Source organism: Grus americana, chromosome 2 (assembly GCF_028858705.1).
Source record: "Grus americana isolate bGruAme1 chromosome 2, bGruAme1.mat, whole genome shotgun sequence".
Taxonomy (NCBI): domain Eukaryota; kingdom Metazoa; phylum Chordata; class Aves; order Gruiformes; family Gruidae; genus Grus; species Grus americana.
The window spans coordinates 16208747-16232468 of record NC_072853.1 but is presented as its reverse complement, the minus strand read 5'-3'; the positions used below and the strand labels follow the sequence as shown (position 1 = coordinate 16232468).

General features: G+C 42.4%; 1 protein-coding gene across 1 annotated transcript in view; it reads right to left on the bottom strand.

The window, feature by feature from the left end:
- Window positions 1–13978: 13978 nt before the first annotated feature.
- The window catches only part of EIF3H (eukaryotic translation initiation factor 3 subunit H), a 90210-nt gene continuing 80466 nt past the window's right edge, over window positions 13979–23722 (bottom strand). Inside the window, exons 6-8 of the mRNA XM_054816714.1 lie at window positions 19331–19451; window positions 16714–16846; window positions 13979–14241 (exon numbers count right to left, since the gene is read on the bottom strand). Of these exons, the coding sequence (XP_054672689.1) occupies window positions 14144–14241; window positions 16714–16846; window positions 19331–19451 (352 nt within the window). The 3' untranslated portion in view covers window positions 13979–14143. The remainder of the gene's footprint in view (window positions 14242–16713; window positions 16847–19330; window positions 19452–23722) is intronic.

Genomic DNA, 23722 nt, shown 5'->3' with positions numbered 1-23722 from the left:
CAAGGGCGGGGCGAACAGCTATGTAGGAACAGACCGCACGGTCACAGCTGGAAGAAGTATGTGAGTCTCACTTAATAAAACTTGATAGAAAATATTTGTAGCTATACAAAAATATCGACAAAGCTGGCAACATGATACGCTTCACGTAGCCAACACGATTCTCTCCCTAGGATGGGCACGTACCGTATTTCGAAGCTTGATTTTCAGCGGGGACTCGATTTTCAGAACACGCAGGAGCGCACATGCAAAGCACCTGCTGGTAGACACAGCTGAGAGTGGCACAGCTCGGTGACAGCACTCCTCATGTGCAGACTTGCTCTGTTCCCATTTCCAGGTGGAAATTCAGAGTAGCACGTACCCAGGATGAAGAGATGGATCTCATCTACACATAAAGGGCATACAGCAGGTACGGGTGAGCCAGGACAAACCAGGTGGGACCATCAACCCTAACATGATCTACGTGGAGGTACCAGAGGCTATATTCACTTGACCGAGGGTCTGTGTGCACCTGAGCAGGTAACCCTGTGCCTCCTCTGCAGTCAGCAGAGCTCAGGGCACAAACATCTCATCCAAAAGAAGGTGCTGACATCTGGACCCTTACCATCGCACACTTCACTGAGAGGCACCCAGACAACCAGGTCCAACACAAGCAGCAGAAACCAGCCGAGGTGAATCATGCCGTGGGCGAGTGATACAGAAGAGCCCTTTGCAGGTGGTAGCCTCTAGATGAAAGCCAGCTTGTGTGGCCTCATCAAAGGGCTTGCCCAGGCCAGCAACCAGCAACCCAGGTGGCATGGCCGCCAGATCTTGGTGGTACCAGTACTGCTGGATCTGGTCGAGGAGTAGGTGGTGGGGTGCTCCCTGGGTGGTGGCTCCCGGCAACGCTTCCCCTGCCAAGTCGATTGCCAAACACTTATCCTACCCGGCCCACAATTAGGAAAGTTTTGTGAGGAACTGTGGGATGCGCTTTCTGCGGTGCACAGCACACACCTAAACGCCCAGAAAAAAACCAATCTCATTTCACAGGGAAACAACAGAATGCCTTTATTTATTCCCTGCCAATGTCAAACACGCCTCAAAGCCAGATGTTAAAATAAAATGGCCAGATTTTTACTGGCACGACTACTTTGTGCTGATTTGGACAAAAATAAAAACCCCTTAAAACCAACAAAAAACTGCCCAGCTCTAGAACAACAAACCAGATCAGCGCAGAAGAACAAAAAGTTGGTACAAACTGACAGTGTCTGAATTTGTTTCTTTTAATAGATAAATGTCTGTGATTAGCACAAAAGGGGTAGAGCCAGCAGTTTGACTGAAGAGTCCTCGACTGAAGGGCCCTCACTCTCTCCCCAGGCTTGCACAAATTGAATGACTGCAAGGCCGGCTTAGCTGCTTGCCTTGCCAGTGGGGCACCGAGGGGTGGCTGAGAAGTGACGGTCTCAGTTATGGATGGGGAGAGGGAGATCTGTGCCTGGACGCTAGCTGAGTTTGTGATGCCGTAGCTTGAACGTCTGCTAATGGACAGGCATATATTTATCACAGACGAGCAGACAAAAACATTCAGTACACCTGAAATCTCACAGCTGTCTCAAATAACCAAGTCTTTAAATGAATTTAAAACACCTCTAAGGTGGCTTCTGTGGGTCCAGTTGCCCAGGGTACCATGCACCCTCAGGTGAATCAGGTACTTGGGGGCAACCTGCATCTCAATTGCTCACTTAAACAAATAAGAAAATACATCGGAAATGGAAAGAACAAGGTAAAGCTCCACTTTGGTTATTATTTCGATGCACAGCATGGAATTCAATACCTGCTGCTGTCTCATCTGGATCCATCTCCAAATGAGGTGCTTCAAACCATGATAACTACCCTCGTGAATTAACTCAGTTGCATATTGAAAATCGAGTGCAAAAGTGAAGTGGAAGCTCTGCAATGCCATTAAAGCTTATTCAGAAAGAGACTCGCACACATGAACACGAACAGCAATCACTGGACAACACGGGACGCTGCTGGGGGATGTGATGAACACAGGGCCTTGGTGAAGGGGTTCGGGTCCGGTTTTGCAGACCTAACTGGCAAGGACACACTCCAATTCTCCACAAAAAAGTGTCATCTGTGAACTATGTAACTACTACCTGGGAAAAACTTTCCTATCCCACCAATTTCATTTCCATTTAACGTTGTCTCTGCTCAAATCTCTACTTTCTCTTCCCAGCTCACCAACATTGTCCAACTGCTTGCAGAGGACTGCTCATCACTGGCTCCAGTCTCTTCACATTCATGATTTTTCTACCTAGTTTCGTCTTCCTCCATGCAGCACTCTTCCCACTCAATGTGAAAATCCACATTTGCATCTGCCTTCAATGTCTTCCTCACATATGGGCATTTCTTCAAGTCAGCTGATTTGCTAGGGCAAAGAAATAGCTCCGCGCCGCTCTCATTCCTCCCCTTTCCTCTCCTTCACCAAGACTTCCTAAAATGACCCACCCTTTGCTTATCTTCTAAATGATCACCTTCTGACCTGTGCTTTTGAAACATAACCTGTTTCTGAGCTGGCCCCTGCACCCCCATCCAACATATGGGGCTGGCTGAAGCGCAGGCTCTCACTTCCCCCCAGTCGTCCCTCTAACATCCCCATCCCCCTGCCAAGAGCATAACACTCCTGAAAATCCAAATCTAGAAACATGGGCCTAAAGCAGGTTTTTCAACCCTTCCATGCCAGAAAAGACCAGTATTGTCAAATGATTGTTAACCTTCTTATATCCTTTTTATAATGTTCAAACTTCATGTCTTAGGCAAACCACTCTTTTTTAAGACAACCTGTCATGGGCACTCGACTTATTAACTGCTGTAGGAAGTCTTGGCTGGGAGGTGGCAAAGCTCTTCAAGATCAGTATGGACAAAATCACCCTTGCTAAAAACATGAGAAGTTCAAAACAAAGGGCATTAGAATAAAACTCTTCTGTTTTTTTGTCATCTGCTATTTGTGATGGGTCAAAAAGGCCCTGTTGTTCCTGTATATGCTGCCCTTCAGAGACAAACGGGATTCAGGGCGGAAAAGACCACAAGGCAGCAGAAGGCCAAGGTATCCATCTTCATAAGGTGGATACAAGAGATGTGGTACTTACTTGTCAGAAGTTTCTTCTCCCGTGGGATGGGAGCAGACACGTCCTCTGCCCAGTGTCCCTCGCAGGCTGTTTGACCTCAGCACACTCCATCCCTTCACAAACCACCCTCTTATAAACTGCCTGACCTGACCCTGCTGTCGACACGTGGGGAAACCCATCTTTTTACCCATCGGTTGTTGGCCCTTGTTCTTTAGGAAAGCGAGCTCTCTCCAGTTCTGCCGGCCCCAGTCCTCCCCTGGCTTTCCCACCTTCACCCTGCTCATATTTAAGAGCCTTTTCGCCGAGTGCCGGAGCAGCTCCTTCCTCGATGCGCACCCGCGCCTTCTCCAGCACGAGCCCGGCTGCTGCTGCACCCTGCTTCCCCCCGCACTCGCTGCCCGCGGGGAAGTGCTGAGTACAGCTGGATTTCCAAAAGCAGCCGTAAATTGTGCTGAGAAATGGCATAGCCTAGCAGCACCTTCCAGCACTCGTACTGAAAAACAATGCAGAAATTGGTGAGGCCTAAAAGATTTAAAAAAAAAAAAAAAAATTTCTCTGTATCAGGCTCCAAATAACTCTCAGGAAATGGGTCCTGGCTTTTGTTGCTCAGCATGGTAAAAGAGGTGGAAAGAAGTATGAGTGGTCATCTCAGGGCATGGCACAAAAAAGGCAGTTGTTATGATCTTGAAATGAGGAGACTCCATTCAAAGGGACAAATAAAGTAATGAATTAAGGTATCCTGGTGGCAAAAGGGCTATTATACGTGAAATAAACAGCTTTAATGAGGTTATAACCCTAGATTTATAGTCGCATCTCCATGCATAGGACTTCAGGTGCGTAACTCCATTAGCACTAATGGGACGTGCACAATTAAAGCCCTGCACCCCAAGACGAGGCTGCTGCTATTAAAATCAGCCACGAACAAGCTTCACAGAGGTTCTCCCACTTAGCTCAGCAGAGCGCTCCAAAAGAGAGGTGCTCATCTGTAGCTGATCTGATCACTTTGCAGGGCGGTCAAGTATGAGCACTCGCTGTGAATTCTCCGTACGATGGATATGAGTGCGCAGATAGCCTGTCTTTTGGGGGTTAGATGTTACTCCTGTCCCTGCGCATTTCCTGGGACGTCAGCTCTCCTCTGCTGGGAATAGGCACCTGCTCTCCAGGCATGGTGGTCAGTAAAACTCTTGGCTTCGTCACTGCCACGTCTTGCTGTCAAACTGGGGAGGAGGAGGCACAGACTCCCCACGCCAGACGTACGGAAACCTCTCGCCTTCCCCTCTCCCCCCCGGCACGCAGAGGCTGGGCTCAGCTCAGATACAGCCTACTTTGCCCGTGGGGACCTCGGGCTGGGGGCTGCCTATGCTGCGCATGGCAGAGCAGCACGAAAATACTCCAGCCAGCTGGGACAGCACAGCAGTCCAGCGAGGTGAGTTATCTCAGGCAAAGATACATCCCACTGAACTACTTGCTCCCAAAGCCAGCTCTGGTCTGGCCCGTGCCCTGGCATGGCAGGATTTAGCTCTGAAAAAGTCCTCTGGGAACTCAAAACCAACATGAAACAGCATTGATGATACCCTAGACTTTCATGGGGACAAAACCATTGCCTAACACTTACAGAATACAGCACAAAATAGCTCAGTGTTTTAAATCTGTAAATGTCTCACCTGTATTTAGGAATACAGCGCATATTACTACGCCCGAGTGGCAATATGCCAGCTGAGACCCTGGGATGCCACTTGTTTACCTGCTATTCAGTAGTGGCGCCAGGCAACGATCACCAGTTGAAAAGGGCAGCAGCTTACATTATCAGGTTTTTTTTAGCAAGCAACGCAGACAATATTCTTGGAACAGTTTTCTTGCCAGTGAGTGGTAAAAGCTATTTAAATCTGAGTAACGCCACAGCATATCTGAGGGTGATGGAAGAAGGTGCAGAGGCTGCAAGCAGAACCACAATGATGAAACATTAAATACCAATATGACTTTAGATATTATATTATGCTCTCATGAGAGTTGTAATTCTTCAGATATATGAAGCATTCAGAAAAATGGAATTGAACCCTTCATCACACTTTTTTTTTTTCTACAATATCAAAAATGTAATTTTACCAGAACCCATGGGGACTCCTATGTTCTTAATATACTTAAAGATTTTTACAAGCTAACGTTAAAACCAACTGAAATGCCATACACATTCTTGCTCACGCTTAAGTCTGGTCTGAAAGCTATTCACTTTAGTTTTGCATCGTAATGTCTATATTCTTGTATTCTTAATACTCACAGATTTCAACAGTACAAAATTCTGACATCATTCCTGAAAAGTCCATGTTCACACAGAATCCAGCAGTTTTACCATCAGCTTTAGTGGCAGCAGGCTTAAGCCCAGAAGTCTTAAATCTGACAGACATTAAAGATGGAGAAAATTTACTGGTTAATCTAATTTAGCTAGCACAAGAACATTCTCTACAAGGCCAAGGTTATTAATGGCAGCACAAGTAGCCACATTTATGCGGAGGCTACTTAACATTTTCCATTGTAATACTCTGCTTCAGGATAACTTTGAACAATTCAGGCTAAACATTCCTGATGTTAGCTGTCTGACTAATACGATCTTTTTTGGGAATCGTTTGCTCAAGGGATTCAGCTATTTCCAAGACTGAGGTTACAGAAAAGAAAAAAAAAAAAAAAGAAAGAAAAAAAAGATTAAAAAAAAGGAGAAAATCTACAGTTTCACATGAAAAGCTCTGGTGCTTCCATAAAGTAAAACAAGAGTTTTGGTCATCACTCTGCTCAAAATTCAAAGAATGACCAAGGAGTAAGGCTGAAAAAGAGCACAGATTATGGCTGAAAATAAGTAACATGATGAGCTAATTACAGACTTAAGAGACATAAGAAATTAAAAGCAGGTGCTAAGAAGAGGCTAGGCAGAACAACCTTGGCTGGCTGGTAGGGTCACAAGCCGAGGAGCATTCATCGCATCTACACATTTTGGCCTCAACACTGCTTTGCTATTTGGCGAGTAGCAAAGAAACCCATTAACACCTCTCTGTGTCAGGTACATATAGCAGGTAATTGCATTGTGCTGCTCCCCTAGCTCTGAGAGAGGATAACCGTGCTTCCTATACAGCCTCAAAATACAGCCGGCGTGGCAGTCTACGCAGATTCATATGATAAAATCTGCTTGTCTAAATTTTGGAAATTTGAGCCCTCAAGAAATGGGAAAATCCTGAATTGTCAGAACAATCTTCAGTTACTCAGCACACAACCTTTTAATGGCCTAATCATGTACTATTTTCTCCATAAGATGTAATAATCAGGCAATTATACTTAGATTCTCCAATGATATCAAGGACATGCTGAGCACACGCTGAACTGAGCACATGAAACATTTTAAACGCATACGACAGACGTGGCATCTGTCTTAAAGAGCTTACGCTCTGAAAATACAACAGAGACAGAATCGCTGCTTACTGCGCCAGAGGAGCGAAGGGCAGAGACTCAAGGACCCGCTCGGGGCGTTTATCCGCATCTACCGAATCCAGGCTTAGACACAGGATTCCCCACCAGGCTCGCGGCTACATTTCCAGGCAGCTGTGAATGACAGAGCAGCTCATGTGCTTCCCGTCCAGAAGAGCTGCCATTTGCACCAGGGAATTATTCACCTCTGCCTGCCAACGTCACTGCTTACACGCTAGTAACGGGGGCGGCAGCTCCACAGCTATTGCCTGGGTGGCAGGCGGAGATGGTGGCAAGGAGAGCTTGGGGCTAGTGGGACACAAGACAGGGACAAGCTTCTCTCCAGGCGTGGTGGTTTCCTCTTTTGGGACTGCTCAACCCGTAGCCCAAGTCCCCTTTTGCCTCCTTCAATGAGGAAAGCTCTCCTATATTTTGTAGGAGAAAAGTAAAGCTTTGGTTGTCCCAAGAGAGGAAGCAGCAGCCGCCCACGAAGGGGATGAGAAATTTCAGATAGATGCCTGATTCGTACCACTTCAGTAATTTATTTTAAGATAGCTGAAAAATACCGTAAATATACAAAAGGAGTCTCTTCTAATAATGTTGTGATCTAATGAAAATTGTGACTTCAGAAATATTCACACCAACAAATGCTATAGGATTTGACTTTTATGCCAGCACATGTAATTTACAGACAGCCACAATCCAGTCCCTCCATGACCATGTAACTGGTTTAGTGCTCAATTCAGAAGCCTCTTTTCTTCTCACAGATCACCTTCTTTCCCTTCTACAGAGAAATAAAATTAAAATGTCTGAGTATCCTTCCCAAGCAGAAAATTTTCCTTTGAGATTGAGGATTCATTAAAAATTTATTTAAGTTTTATGAAAATCAATTAGCAAACAGGAGAGTTTTTCATTTCCAAGTAGCTTGTTCAACTGCAATCTGTGTTATCCACCGCAGGATGGATGTGAACTCAGATCTTCGCAGCTTCCTCTTCACACCCCCCACCCCCCCATACTACGCTGATATCAGCCACTGTGTGTAAGGGTTATTTTGAGCTTTTCTAAAGAAACAGAGCTTATGCAGTGATGCTGTCTCTTTGAGCTGTTGGAGCAAGTCCAGAGGAGGCCACGAAGCTGATCAGAGGGCTGGAGCACCTCTCCTATGAGGACAGGCTGAGAGAGTTGGGGTTGTTCAGCCTGGAGAAGAGAAGGCTCCGGGGAGATCTAATTGCGGCCTTCCAGTACCTGAAGGGGCCTACAGGAAAGCTGGAGAGGGACTGTTTATCAGGGAGTGTAGTGACAGGAAAAGGGATAATGGGTTTAAGCTGAAGGAGGGTCGATTTAGATTAGATGTTAGAAAGAAATTCTTTCCTGTGAGGGTGGTGAGGCACTGGCACAGGTTGCCCAGAGAAGTTGTGAATGCCCCATCCCTGGAAGTGTTGAAGGCCAGGTTGGATGGGTCTTTGGGCAACGTGGTCTAGTGGAGGGTGTCCCTGCCCATGGCAGGGGGGGTCAGAACTAGATGATTTTTGAGGTCCCTTCCCACCCAAACCATTCTGTGATTCTATCCTATGATTCTTAACTCCACACCGATAACTTCTAAACTCATTGGCCAAGTTCAACGAGATGATCGATCGGTGGGCTAACCGCTGTGAGCAGAGCTGCACAACGTGCAGCCCAAGAGGGGAGCCAGCAGCCGAGGTAGACCGCTGGACCAGCACACGCTCAAAATGGGCAGAGTAAGAGCTGGAGGGAGCTGGAGTGGCAGTTGTGTGTAGGAGTCATTGTGAACAGCTATTTGTGGTTGGGCTAAAAAGACCCAAAAGCCACAAGAAACCAAGTCCCTGACTGCTTGTGCTCACATACATAACCGTAGAAAGTGCTCTTCTATAAACTGAAAGGTCCCCCTCCACCACGACTGAAAGCCTAATTGTAATAGAAACCTAGATAGTCTTAGAATATGACTTCAGGAGTCATGTTGAAAATGATTATTAAATCAAATATGACCTTGTAGTCCATGTAAACAAGTTGTTAACATCGCTGAAGCTCGTAATTGCTAATCCTTTTGGAACTAGTTTTTTCAAAGCTAGTAATAACGGATTTGCCTGACTACTGTGTTGTTACGTTACACCATTTAATATGACCATGCTTTTTGCTCAAGGTAAGCTAAAAAAAAAAATATATCCATATGAAAGTCACACATTTGGCCCAAAGCAGAACTGCTCAAGTGTTACAATCTGTTGTAAGACAGACGAGCCTTGATCATCATATTGTTTACTTCTTTTCCTAAAACATATAAATTGGTCACTATTAGACTTCACTTTCAGGCATATTTATTACCACAGCTTGAAACAGGCAAGCCTGTTGCCACTGCTGCATTCCAGTTATATGTTTTCCTGCTGTAGATGCAATCTGCAAGCTACCAATTAAATTTACTAATGTTAGAGATGCCAATTAAAAGATTTGGGAACAAAAAAAAAAAAAACCCCAAAACAATTCTGTGACAGACAAAAACTACTTTCAATCCTTCAGTGATATGTTTCCAAAAGCCAGGATATGCAAGCAAGCAAACACTGCATGTGGGATGAAACCCCTGAATCCTTCAATCAGCTTTCTAACCTGTTGGATAGGACTCCCACTCCATCAGTTTTACTGAGAAATAAAAGATGAAATCACACACTGAATGATGAAAACAGGACGCTTCTTTTCATATAAGACTAAGTTTGCATTGCTCAAATGCAGAAAAAAAAATATCAAAAGCTTGATGTATCATATGATATTTAAGGAACAGCACCCTCAGTAATGGTGACGGATTAATAAATCGATCATTTAAACCAGAATGGGGATCCTCGTTGCACACATTCTTTTCATCTCACAAAGCTTTCTGAAGTCTTTCGCTGTGTTTCTGCTGAATAAATACATTGCTACCCTTCCTTGTTTATTTTACTGACACCCTAATGCCTTTTACTATCATTGTAAAATGGATCTGGCCATTTTTCCTCCCATATAAATGTTTGCTTTAATTGAAATAAGACATTAACTTTTCTCTCACTAAGGAGCCTTTTGCCAAAGCTGTTGTTCTCCAAGACATCCTCTACAGCTCTGTGCAATTTGCTACTGCTCAGCATACGATGAGTTGCATCAACGGCGATCCCGCCTGTCAATTAAAAGACTAAAAAAACCCTACAACAACACAGGCCCAACTTTGTGTAAACCTCTTTCCAGTTGTAAAGTCGGTATGAAAAGCTTTTGGATCGCTCCCTCTGGACAAGTCCCAAGGAGCAGCACCCGTCTCCTGAGCGGTGCCCATGCATTCAGTCCCCTGCAGCGGGAGACCAGGGGCATGAGAAAGTTGAACTCAGGGCCATGCCCCACACCTGAGCAACCAAAATTGCCACCATGAATTTCATGTTCCGCTCACCAAATTTAAAACATCTTTCCAGTTGCAGCCAAAGTTTTCCCGAGGAATTCATGAAAAAGTAAAGCACATAATGACAGAAGGCACTGGATTTAGAGCAGCATGCTCTTTTTGATTAAAAATCAACAAGCTGTGGGAAAAACCTGAAGAAAATTAAAACGAAGTATAAAATCAAGGGGAAGAAAATGCACAGGCATGGAAAATCATGAGGGATGTATCTTTCACCCCAGGGCTGGCAAACTGGCTGAGCAGCAGTTCTACAGAGAGCAATTCAATTCCTCTCACTGTACACATTGCACATATTTTGGCTGGTGATATTATTTGCATCACCAGCTCCTAACGACTTCTTAACAGAGCACCAGGAGTCCTTTGACTATCAAGTGAGAACCATTAAATAGCGCTTGCTTCTTAAAGATGTCTCAGATCACCACCAGTGATTTGTCATATCAGAGATTTATCAGAAGGCAAAAAATCCGGCAAGACCGACCAACAAGATTAACGAAAGACTCTGTGCTCAAGAATCCGCAAAGCATAAAGAGCACAGGCCCAAAGACATTGGATGTTCTTTATTGGTTGCCACTGCCAATCCCATCCAACATCTTTGTTAACACCAAAAAGGACATCTGTGACCTCACCCAGACCTCCTCTACTCAATGCAGTTGTTCACAGCTGCACTAACGCTACCCATTCCCACCTGGCAGTACCTGGTCCTCACATTGTTCAGCTCTGCACTGAAGTCCAAACTTTGACAGGATGCAGAGGAATAGAAATGCAGCCTCTAAAATGTTTAAGTATTTGGGGGAACATCGTGTGGAGCTGAGAAGGAAAAGGACACGATAACCTGTGTAGAAGGGGGAAAGCACCCCAGGTTTCCTCCATGTGCACAGTCAGCAGCAGAATGCTCACAGCTTAGATGGAGCTTGGTCCAACTATGAGAACACCGAAAAGAGAACGGAAATAGTGCATCATATCTTGATGTCGAGATAAGGGCACAGTGACTACGTTTGGATTACAGAAAAGCTCTCCCATTTAGTTTCCTTTTCCTTAAATATGAATGTTAAGGAATAGTCTCTGACAACAACTGTGGCAGTTAACTGCATCTGAGGAATTACAGTTAATTTTTTAGTTAAGCAAGTAGGATAGTCCAAAGTTGAGCATCCTTTCCTATTGCCTGTCCTGAAGATAACCTCAGGGCTGTCAATATAGCTGGACACATTTCAGACTGTTGGAAAGGCTGAGATGAACCTGTTCCACTTCGTGTTGCGACCGAGTAGGATCATGCACCATCCATTACTGCGACTCCTCAGTGAGCATTACAGGAGCACTAACTTTCTAACTATTTATGCAACCCCACGTTGCTTCCACCTCCCCTTACACCAGCAAAGCCTGTCTGGTTTGTCTGCACGTGAAAAGGGAGCTGGGACAGAGGACACACCTCCCACAAGTAGGCAGTCATGGCACTACGATCAAGCTGTGATTAAGGGAGATGGCACCTCACATCCCACATAGGCTCAAATTATCACTACAATTAGAGCATTTTACAAGTAACTGTGGAACAGAGACAGTAAATGTCACAGCAAAATTGGAGCTATACTGGTGAAGATCCCAAGTGTCGACCACCTAGAAGAAATACTGTTTTTCTTCAGCATCAAAACTAAAATAAATCATCCCCTTTTTTCTCCTTTCAAACCTCACTTTTGAGACTCGCACAACATCTAGCTTAGAAGATTTGCCTGTAAGACTCATGCCAATTAGAGCTGGATTCCAAAGTAACATTTTCTCTTACAAGGATTTCAGTTCTGTACAAACAAAAAACGATTACAAAACAGTTATCCCAACACAGACCTGCATCGTTAGGAGCGTGACAGGAGAGATGGTGGCTAGATGGGGACTACGTGTGTAACTAATGACTGCAGGGAACGTTTTCCCTTACTCTCACATTTCATCTCCTGTGCACATACGCGCTACCTGCGGACACACAATGGAGCCGGAACCACGGGGCAGAGGCCTTGCTTGCCTCTGCAATGACGACAGGCTCACTGACCGAATGGCACTTTAATGTCACTGCATTTTTATTAGTATACAGAAAAGCCTTTCACAGCCAAGGAAGGAGAAAAAATAGGTAGTGCTATGGTAATTAGAAATGGAAAGGACATGTCTTTTCATGAACTAGCTGCTGGCTCACTCACATTAGGAAGAGAACGTGTAAAAGAGAAGTTCCAGGAATACAGAGGTAGCGGGGAAGGCTCACACCAAACCCAGCATGGAGACACAGCCCCATCCCTTTTAATGACTAATCTCCACAGGTGTTGATTCTCATTTATACACCAACAGCTTCACCTGACTCCACCTCCCTCGCGCAGGGAGGCTTCCTCTAATTATTTCCACCATGACAAAAGACCAGAGTGTGATTTAGAGCAGAATAATCAAATCACCTCCAAAGTCCACTTACACCTCACCTACATTTGTACCTCATTCCTCTGTCCAACTCAGATCTATACTTTAGAAGCCACAAATCTCTACTGAAGTCTTCCGTATTTCTTCATGGACTTTAATTGACATTTAGCACACTCTAGCTAGCTAGCTATATAAAATTCACCAAGCTTTAACTCCAGCACAGTAGAATATTACTGCCCTCTTTCTTCCATTTACATCCTCAATCTTAAAGAGCTAATTCAAAATGCACAGCTTGTTTTTAACCTGTTCCAAATATTTATTTTTCTAACACCTCCTTTGCAGACCTTCTAGTATGTATAATATTACTGTTGCTTCCTTCTATACACAGTCACCACCAGAAGAATCGGTCTTCTGTTCCCAGTTAGTTATCCAGAAGATCATTTTTTCCCATCTCAAATGTCTCATCTTAGTCTAATTATCTCCTCCTTACTTCTGTTCCCTGGTTGTTATTTTGGTCCTTCAGAAAAGTAGAAAATTAACACATTTGTATAGGAAATGGAACTCAATCATGTCGCACTGTAGCAGGATACTTAACTAATCTGATTTTGGAGAAGTTCACTGTATGAAAGCCAACACAAAGGTGCCCAAAGTTTCCAAGGCAAAAGAGCAGACTGGCAATTTGCCAGATATGAGGGCTGAACAAAATCTGCATCCATATTTACATAAATACTGCAATCACTATAGTTTAAGACTGGAAAAGAATAAGTTCTTAGTCTAACCCCGAGTTTTCACACACTTCTGACTTTCCAAAACATTCACCTTGGAGCCTGAAATATTCCATGCTAGGTCCATATTTAGAGGACGTTATTTATTTTAAAAGACCAAACCACACTCCTTCAGCCATTTTAGGCTCTCAGAACTCATCACACAATGACACACAAGAAAGAACTCAAGGAAAAAAAAAAAAATCAATGACAGTAACATGTGAGTTGCCATGTATTAAACCCTTACATTAAAATTCTTGTTAAAAAGATAAGTAGCCCAAGTTCAGAAATAAAGGCACATTCAGATGGCAAAGTTAACGCAGAGTAGGTATGGTGTCCGTTTACACCACACTAGCTGCTCCAGGTTAGCTACTGCTACAGTTTCTGTCGTGAAGAATTCAGTAGCATCACTGGATTTCAGTCCAGCTGGTGGTGGCAATGGAAAATGGGAACACCACTTAGCATGAAATGTTTGGGATCAGTCTCCACATAACACTAGTTTTGTATGTTCCGAACGGGAAGCCTATGAAATATTTGCCATATGGAAGGTCCATTGCACCAGACAGCCCAAACAGATTAAAATAAAAACGAGCAACTGCTCCAAGTGACTAGCATGTTATGGCTGTAAGTTCTCAACTAAAACTGGGAAATCTTAAATTTCTTCTGTGAAGTCAGCTATACTGAACATTTGTAATTTGTTTTTATTTCAGATTACAAGTTAAATAAAAGCTGTATTATTTGCTATGACTAAACATGAATAACCGCCAAACATTTAGAAAACCTGAGTGACCACAGAAAATTCCAGTCCAACAGGGCCAACAAATAAGGAAATACTAAAATATCGTTAAAATTTGCCTTTATTTTTCTTACAGGAGAATTCTACACAAATGAAGGTGACTCTGTTTTACAAGACTCTTTGCCCAATATACTAAATTTTCAAGAGGATCATGAACAGTATAGAACTGTAAATAACTTTCTCTGGTGAGGGCTACAGCAAAGTTTCTTCAGTTGTTGTAATCCTGGAGAGCCTGAGCCATGAAAAGCTTGCCCAGGTTCTGTGCATTGAACTCCTTAATATTCTGGCAGTAGGTATTAATTTGACCTGTGAAGAGGAAAGAAGAGTAAACACTTGTCAGTTTTGAAATTCAAAAAGACATCCCAGAACATAATTTTTAAAAAGCCAAATGTGCATGAATCATTCAGGATTTCTACAGAGAAGCAACCAAACAGCTTGACTACTCTACACTTTGGAATTTTATATTTTCAGTATTCCCAAACAGCTTTGGTAAGAAGAAACTAAATTAGCAGAATAGGTAAACCAGTATGCTCAAAAACCCCCTTTATTTTCCTACAACTCCATTAGGAAAATTTCTGAAGATGTATGACAATAAAAAGAATAAAAAATTCTTGCTGCTGTACTGGAAGCTTAATCACATTAATTGTTCAATTTACTTGCCCTAGAAACACTACAAGACTGAATTTCAGTTTTGTTCTTATGCATCTGCTGTCCCCATTAAAATATTTGTAACAAATATTTTCCAGTAGCAGATTGAAAATTGTGGTACTCCCATTTGACATATTGCTAGCCTTTTTTTCACCTAATATTTCACTTTATTAGCTATTTCAAAAATCATCAGGGTATGAAGACTTGTCAGTGCTTTACAAATCAAGTGCCCATCAAAACATTTTTATACAAGTACTGCTACAAGTTATTTCCCTTGTTAGCTAGGAATAGCAAAACATGAAGCCAGTTTAATCAAAATTAAGACTGTTTAGAAGGCCAATAAACTCTCAGTTTAATGCTCTATTTGAAAAGTTTTTGAATGCCTCAGAGACAAAAGAGCTAAGTTTTAGTCTTTATCCACAAACTTTACTTCATCTGAGTTGAAGTGGATGCTTTCAATTCTTCCCCTGACTATGGTAAAAGAACAAAGAGAGTACTTTGGCTGAAAACTGTTTTTTCCTTTAAGTATAACAGTTTTCAATTCCTCCTCTTATAAGAGATGATTCATCCTAAGCTATCACTTTCATAAAACACACGTGTACACACATACACACTTATGTTGCATTTTTAAGCTATGCTAAAGCTGAAAGTTTAAATACTTTAATGCTGCTAGGATTCATTAATTGGTAAAAACTATCAAAACAATTTTTTTAATGACTCTGGAAGGAATAATAAACCAAGAACATTATTTCTTCTAAAAGCAGCACTTATTAACAGGGTGAAAAAGTATTGATATTAAAACAATCTCTTGGTGACTCGAAAATTTAAGAGAGGTAGTTCAAATTCACTTTTTTTTTTTTAATGTCAAAGCACTTTTCCTGTACACTAAATTACCAGGACTTTGGTTTGATTTTCTCTCAGTACAAAACAAGGTGATAGCTAACTGATCCAAAAAGTCCGCCATAGTTCAACAATTTGCTTTCTCATGACATTTACCAAATTTAGATTACTTAGCAGGGCACCTAGGTTTTCTGCTGTCTGATGCCTTTGTGAGGTCCCAGATATTTTCACCTTTCCAGGAGGCACAGGACAGGCACCGACTTCTGTACCAAACTGTGGCTGCGTACTGCAGCACACCAGTAAACTGAAGAAATCAGGGGGTGGGACATGGCCAAAAATACCTATGCTTTGTTCCCGTTTACATTTTCATTCACCTTGGGGTACAGGAAGATGGGGATGGTTTCCCTAAAACCCTTGCCATAGAAATCAAAGACATTATCCCAATACTGTGTGAAATTAAGAGTAAAAATCTCAGCTGCTACAACAGCCAGTTCAACACCTAGGGATGTTATCAGTATGCTAAAGCTGCAGGCAACTGCTCTGAATCAATAGTTCCAGCCCAAACAGCTTATTCCTGCCTCTAGTCTGTACAGCCCCCTAACTTCTGGAGGAGCTGGGGTATGAGTGCAGGGAGCAGCTTACTGACTGCAGTAGTTGCTACACTCATTTACACAGAAACCCTGCTCCGTGGGGCATTTCTCCAGCTCTCCTTTAAAACCCCATTCCGCCCTCAGAACAGAGCCAGGAAGAGGCTCTGGCTGCTGCTCCCGCCCTTTCCCATCAACCCAGGAGGCACAGATGGTCAAGCAGGAGCTAGGTACCATGGCAAAACAAGAAATAAAGGGAGAAAGTCTCCATACATCAAGCTTAAAGCTTTATGCAGCGATTCCGGTTAAACACAGTGACTTGCTTTCAAAAAAATAAGTATGTTCATATCTGCGCGGTTACCACGCCTCTGTTACTTATTTAGATGGTTTAAAACTCTTCTCAGTGTGGAAGCTTACCTTCTAACAGAGGCATGGACTGCCTACTAGCAATAATGTTGTTTTGCTTAGCTTTTTTTTTTTTTTTTTAATACTTCAGACACAAGGGCTGTAGGTCACAGGTTGAAACCGCTGCCTTTGACCAAATGAAAGACAGTATTTGGAATACTACCAATGCCAAAATATCACACCATAACAGCAAAGGTAATAAAACATTTAGATGCTTTCTAAGGTAACAACTGCACTTTTTCCCCAAGCTAACATTTGTATGTGAAAAGAGGAGTTGAAGAGGCTGCTGGAACGTTACCTGCAATAAGGAGTGACTCCATTCTTGCAGGTGGCTGTGGTGGTTTAAAAAGTTTATTGATGTCCTCCTCAGGAAGAGGGGGTTCTCCTCGGCTTTGACGCTGTATATTTTCTTGTTGACGTCTCTGCTGGTACTGAAAATAAAGCAACAGATGCAGAATGCAACAGGACTTCCAAAACAGCAAAAAGTTCTTCTTTTCAGATGCTCTTTACCTAACCCGTAAGCATGTTTTAAAAAGTTATACTTACTCAATGCAATTCATAGTTTATTTCAATTCACTGGTAACAAGCATTTCCCCCCTCCAAGCTGGCACCTTAAATAGGTGAGACACTGGAAAAGTTTGTGGCACTGAGGTGTTGGGGTTAATTCTGAAGATTTTTGCACAGAGATAAATACTGTATCTGATGGAAAGAATACAGCATGGGAGAGAAAAGCTTCCACTTCCCCAAGCAAAAAGGGAAAACAAGGGTGGAATATGTAGGTATGAGAAGTTATTACCTCAGTTATACAAACCAGAAATTCTCAATTTTATGCAAGTTAAAGGTCAAAACAATATTAATGTGAAAGGGGAAGAGAACTTGATTAAACAAGGTATTTTATGCCAAAAAATATTAACTCTAAACTGAGAACAAAGTGGCGGCTGAAATAAAGCATAATGGTTCATTTCTCCATTCCAGTTATTTAGATATTCTATGACTTTGATGTTATTTCTTTGTGGGTTACCAGAGGATACACTAGAGTAGTAGTTTGGAGAAATTATTCTGCAGATTTGTTTTCAGTGCTTCCCTTTGCCATGTAGATTACTCAGACTTTATAAAACTTAGGGCAGACCATTTCTTCAACTACTGAATGAACAGGTGTTCTCACAGAAGTACGTACATCCAAAAACATATATGTGAGATTTCAGACTATATGTCACAGCCAGGAATTAATTGTAAGCTTTGTCTATCAAAGCCATCACATTCAACACCAAAAAATCCCTTTAAAATAAACAGGCCAAAGAGTACAAGGTGTTTTCTCTCACTTAAATGTATCTTTGCATAAGAGTCTGAAAAGAATTCATGCTTTGTGGCATACTCAAATGAAGTAATTTTTTTTTCCCAGTAGTAATGACAAATACATGGTTTTGGACAACGTTAAAAATAAAATCTTAAATGCCCATATTTGTATGTGAATTGCATGTAGTTTCTTCTTTCTTTGCGTTACCCCATTCACTTCTCAGCAGTCTGCCTATTATTTTCTATTGAAATGGCTTGCTCTTAATCACAATTGCTCCGTTTTAAAAATGAAGTTAAGACCACTAGCTATGCTGCAGTGAGCCACTACTAAAGCAGCTATAGTTAGTAAAGAAATGAAGTGAGACACCATGGAACCTACTTTGCTCTGCTTTTCAAAATAAACAGATCCTCTTGTTATTAACGAGAACCTTTGAAGTGGATGCCATCTTTCTATTCAAATTAGGCAGCAAAGGAAAATACATTTTCTGAAGATAACACGCATGAAGCTTCTATGTCCTCAGGAATTACAAAGCCAGGAGAGACCCCTGACCACGTCCTGCTTCCCTAAAGTACTCCCTGTTCAAGTTACACTTAAGTGAAAAAAGCCAGTTTTGATTTTAAAGTAGTCAGTGATGAAGCATTTCACATGAACCCCAGGTGCTCTTTTTAATAATTAGCTACTTTGTGTAGCAATACCTGCAATATTTTATCTTTAAAGTGGCCTGGCCCATTTTCAGTTGGCCGATATTGAATCTTGTCATATTTCTGTCTGCTAGATTAAAGAGTTCAAATTTATTTTTCATGCAGATACTTCTTGAGTAAGCAAGTCACTTGTTAATTTATCACATGAAGTGAATTGCATTCACTAAGATCTGCTTTCCAGGCTTTTAATTCATTCTCATAGTGCTTTTTTCCAATTTACCAGCATTCTTCTATAATTAGACACAGTATTGCTTCATCAAATGCAGCAACAGCAAATAAAGTAATGCCATCTCCAAATCACAGAACAGTTAAGGTTGGAAGGGACATCTGGAGGTCACCTTGTCCAACCCCCTCTGCTCAAGCATGGATACCAACAGCCGGTCTCCATACTCTGTATTCTCTAATCAGACTACTTTAGATTTTAAAGTGACCTTTTGGTATCAGAAATTAAAAGTCGGCATCTCCTAATCAGTATCAATACCTACTGATACAAAACATGACTAAAATGTCATTTCCAACCAGAGAACAGTCTGCTGTCTTTTAAATATGGACTACGTTGGGTTGTTTTTGTTTTTTTTCCAGATGCATGACTACATGTGATGGTATTAAAACACCGTTTTGGAACAATTCAAATGTAGTTTCAGCTCTTTCATGTCATTTACTAAATCTCTAATCCCTGTGCCCACAGCATATTTATCAATGATTTTGTTTTATCATAAATCACTAACAATGTAAAATAGCAAAGAAGGACCAATCCACACTACATGTCAGCAGAAGCAATTCCATTTGATAATTCCCCACTGTGTTTCTGTAAGAATTTTATCTTGCTTAAATCCAAATTCATGTGTCTCAGATAACCACCCAAACCGTATCTTGTGGAAAGAAATCCTCTCATTCAGGTTTTCCATGTTACCAACCTGGTGTTTCTGCTGCTGCTGTTTGCTTACATTCCTCAGGTAGGTATTGTATTTAACAATGTCTTGGCTCATCTCATCCACTCTGTCCATCAGCAGCTGCAGACTCTTCCCTAGGTGATTACTGAAATATAAAAAACATTCATGAAAGATTTAATTTATTGAAAAAAAATATTTAAAATGTAAAATTAATAGAATCATAGAATGGGTTGGGTTGCGAGGGACCTCAAAGATCATCTAGTTCCAACACCCCTGCCATGGGCAGGGACACCCTCCACTAGACCACGTTGCCCAAAGCCCCATCCAACCTGGCCTTCAACACTTCCAGGGATGGGGCATCCACAACTTCTCTGGGCAACCTGTTCCAGCGCCTCACCACCCTCACAGAGAATTTTTTCCTAATATCTAATCTAAATCTGCCCTCCTTCAGCTTAAACCCTTTACCCCTTGTCCTATCACTACACTCCCTGATAAACAGTCCCTCACCGTCTTTCCTCTAGGCCCATTTAGGTACTGAAAGGCTGCTATAAGGTTTCCCCAGAGCCTTCTCTTCTCCAGGCTGAATCTCATAGGAGAGGTGCTCCAGCCCTCTGATCATCTTCACGGTCCTCCTCTGGACTCTCTCCAACAGATCCATGTCTGTCTTGTACTGGGGACCCCAGAGCTGGATGCAACCCAGGACACAGTTGGTTTTCTGGGCTGCAAGCACACACTGCTGGCTCATGTTGAGCTTCTCATCAATCAATACCCCCAAGTCCTTCTCCTCAGGGCTGCTTTCAATCCATTCCTCGCCCAGCCTATAGTCATGCTTGGGATTGCCCCGACCCACGTGCAGGACCTTGCACTTGGCCTTGTTGAACTTCATGTGGGTCACAGAGGTCCACCTCTCCAGCCTGCCAAGGTCCCTCTGGATGGCATCCCTTCCCTCCAGTGTGTCGACCACACCACACAGCTTGGTGTCGTTGGCAAATTTGCTGAGGGTGCACTCGATCCCACTGTCCTTGTCACCAACAAAGATGTTAAACAGTACCGGTCCCAATAACGATCCCGGAGGAATGCCACTCATCACTGGCCTCCACTTAGACATTGAGCCGTTGACCACAACTCTTTGAGTGCAACCATCCAGCCTATTCCTTATCCACCGAGTGGTCCATCCATTGAATCCATGTCTCTCCAATTTAGAGACAAGGATGTCGTGCAGGACAGTGTCAAATGCTTTGCACAAGTCCAGGTAGATGACAACAGTTGCCCTTCCCTTGTCCAGCAATGCTGTAACCCCATCGTATAAGGCCACCAAACTTGTCAGGCACAATTTGCCTTTGGTGAAGCCATGTTGGCTGTCACCAATCACCTCCTTATTTTCCATGTGCCTGAGCACAGTCCCCAGGAGGATCTGCTCTACGACCTTGCCAGGCACAGCAGTAAGACTGACCAGCCTGTAGTTCCCCAGGTCTTCCTTTTTTTCTTTATAAAAATGGGGGTTATGTTCCCCCTTTTCCAGTCAGTGGGAACTTCACCAGACTGCCAGGACTTCTCAGATATGATGGAGAGTGGTTTAGCAACTTCATCCACCAGGTCTCTCAGGACCTGCGGATTCATTTCAAGTCATTTGACCAGCATTTCTGCACTAATGGCACAGTGTACTACTTTTTAAGTTCCTGGTTATCTTTGTTCATATATTTATTTGATGATACTTTACATGGCATCTCCTCCTCTAGCATCTTTGCCACATTGCAAATACCGTATTTAAGTGTTTTGGTCTTTGCAGGGACCCTCATAGTTATAAAAAAAACAACGGCTTGCGTGAATTTACTGACATTATAGATGCAGGTCAAGCATTTAAAAGAAAAAGTCTGATGCTTTTGTGACATGCAACCCTGAACAATGTTCCAGGAGATGTCTTCAAAGAGTTTGGTTTCAAGTTACCACTAGCTTTTTCACAAATATTTAACTATCCCTCTGCAGGGATAGTTAAATATTCTTCAGAACTCCATCTCATTAACTAGTCTATCAAACCACGCCTGGAAGTTCAGCAGACATCGCTTGATCTTAGCTGTTGAGAGGGAGTGTTGCGTCCAGTCCAGCCAGCTCCACATTCCATACCATAGGCAACGTGGAAGCAGCTAGGTTGGGCGCGTCCAGTTCTAGTTATGCGATCTACTGCCTTGGCCAGACAAATGCAGTCTGTTAAACAACTTTTATTGTAACCATTTTTAGCAATGGATTCAGTATTTTGCAGGAATGTTCAACTTAAGGTATAGCTTCCAAGTTAAAGTTTTGGAAGTTTTTAGATTGGTGCCCATGGAGACAGTATTCATCCTAAATTGTGTTTACAGGGTAGTGCAGTAAAAGAAGGATACTTACTGCTCTCTATTGATCCCTTTGATCAGAAGGTAGTTTGATGTAGCTTGATCTCTGATCTAAGCTTTACCCAGTGCTACTTGGCTGTAGACCAATGACTCAAAAAGCTAAACTCCATCCTTCTCCTCCTCAACTGAAATCCACTACTATTCATGAGTTTCTTTAAAATAAAAAGTTTGGTGCACTTCTATGTCAGAATCATATCCTTCAGTCACTGCTTCTCCACGTTATCTGAGATTTTCTCTGCCTTTTACAATGCATTCCCACCATCCTACAGCCTATGGACTGGAGAAACTAACTGGAAGAGACAAGCATAAAGTGAAAAGGGCATCACATGTGTAATACTATACACATCCCTTTTTAAGTGTAAGTTATTTCCCATATCCATAGAAGAGAGACAGAAGCTGGTAACGTAATGAGGCACTAGAGGATACCTGCTGAGAATGTAGTTAAATAGAGTCTTATCTCCGAGTACTAGGACAGCTATTTCACTAGCTGAGCTGCCTGCTCTCTGAACAAAAGGCTGTATCAGTAACTTCAGACCACAATTTATTTACAAGCCAGAATTTTAAATCTCAGTTGTATACAGGGGCAGATGGTGAGGAGGACTTCAGCTACACAGCAGCAAGAAAGGCGCCACTATAATAATTATTTTTAAACTTCTTGGGGTTTTTTTGGTTGAACATTTCAAGCACATGATATTTAAAACTGTGGAATATTGCCATGGCTAGGGGCGTGCATATTTTCAGTTTTTTATAGAGTTTATATATTATACAGAGTTAGTGTTAGAACTGGATATTATCAGAAATGCCTATGTAGGTACACACTAATAGCCTTGTAGGGTATGTGGACATCAGGAATACGTAATTATTTTACAGATAGTGTCCATATGAAATATAGCTGGTTACAAAGAATGATTTTATGTGAATCTCCCTGGGACCAGCTTAGTACAGCAGAATACAGAAACAGAGAGTTATTGTTAGAAGTTGCAGTAATACAGTGTTTGCTCTCATTGCCAGGGAAACAAAAAGCTAAAAACAGATAACTTAAACAGATGTGAACTGAGACATGAAGTGATAAGTACGCTGCAAATACAGGACCAGCTTTTTCCTCAGTTCTCATGTGGTTGATACCCTTTTTGCTCCATCTCTTAAAAAACCAGAAAGACCAATGGGAATTAATTTGTAAAAATGTATACATACAGTGTTTAAAGCAAGTTTTATTTGGCTAAGTGTATTCTGGTGAGATTTAGGAAGTTAAATTGCATTGCTGTAGCCCATCATGCACTTACTTAGACTCATCGTACACTTACATAGCTCAAAGGCTCTTTTAGGCATCTCCTTACCTTGTGCAATCCTCTACAGCAGATCGCAAAGGTCACACTGCTAGGTACCTAAATGCCCCCTACGCACCAATGCAACTAAAAAAATTTAAAAAAAAAAAAAGAGCGCCAGTAAATGCTCCTCACATCCCCACCAAGACACACTTTCCTACAAGGGTCTGTGATAGTCAGATATAGACAACACGGAGCTCAGCACTTGCGTTTGTTGTTCTGAGGGCATGAGTAATAAAGTAACTGCACTTTCAATGGATGCATTTCATCAACTGATTCAGTGAAAGAGTCAGTTAAATAGAGTTTACATTTAGATTAGTGAGTAGTGTAGACCAACAGGAACAGATCTATAAAGCAAAACACCTGGTGCTGAGAAACTGATGTCCATACCACATGTGTTTCAGGGGGGTTTCTTATCACTACCTCTGATGTGGTCCAGTGATCTGAAAGCCCACTAGTGGCTGAAGCACAGTAGGTATTCTCCTAAAGCCTATCTTCAGTTTAGTTTCATCTGAAACAAGTCAGGTCTGAGATCACCCAGTGGCTGATTATCTGAGCACACTCTTGAATTAACTAAAAGAACTCCACCATAAGATAGCACCAGGAGACCACCACACCTCAAGTATCTGTGAATCTTTGCGGGAGAAAAATATCAGCTGCAGAACTGCTATCACACTAAGCATCAGAAAGTCCACACATGG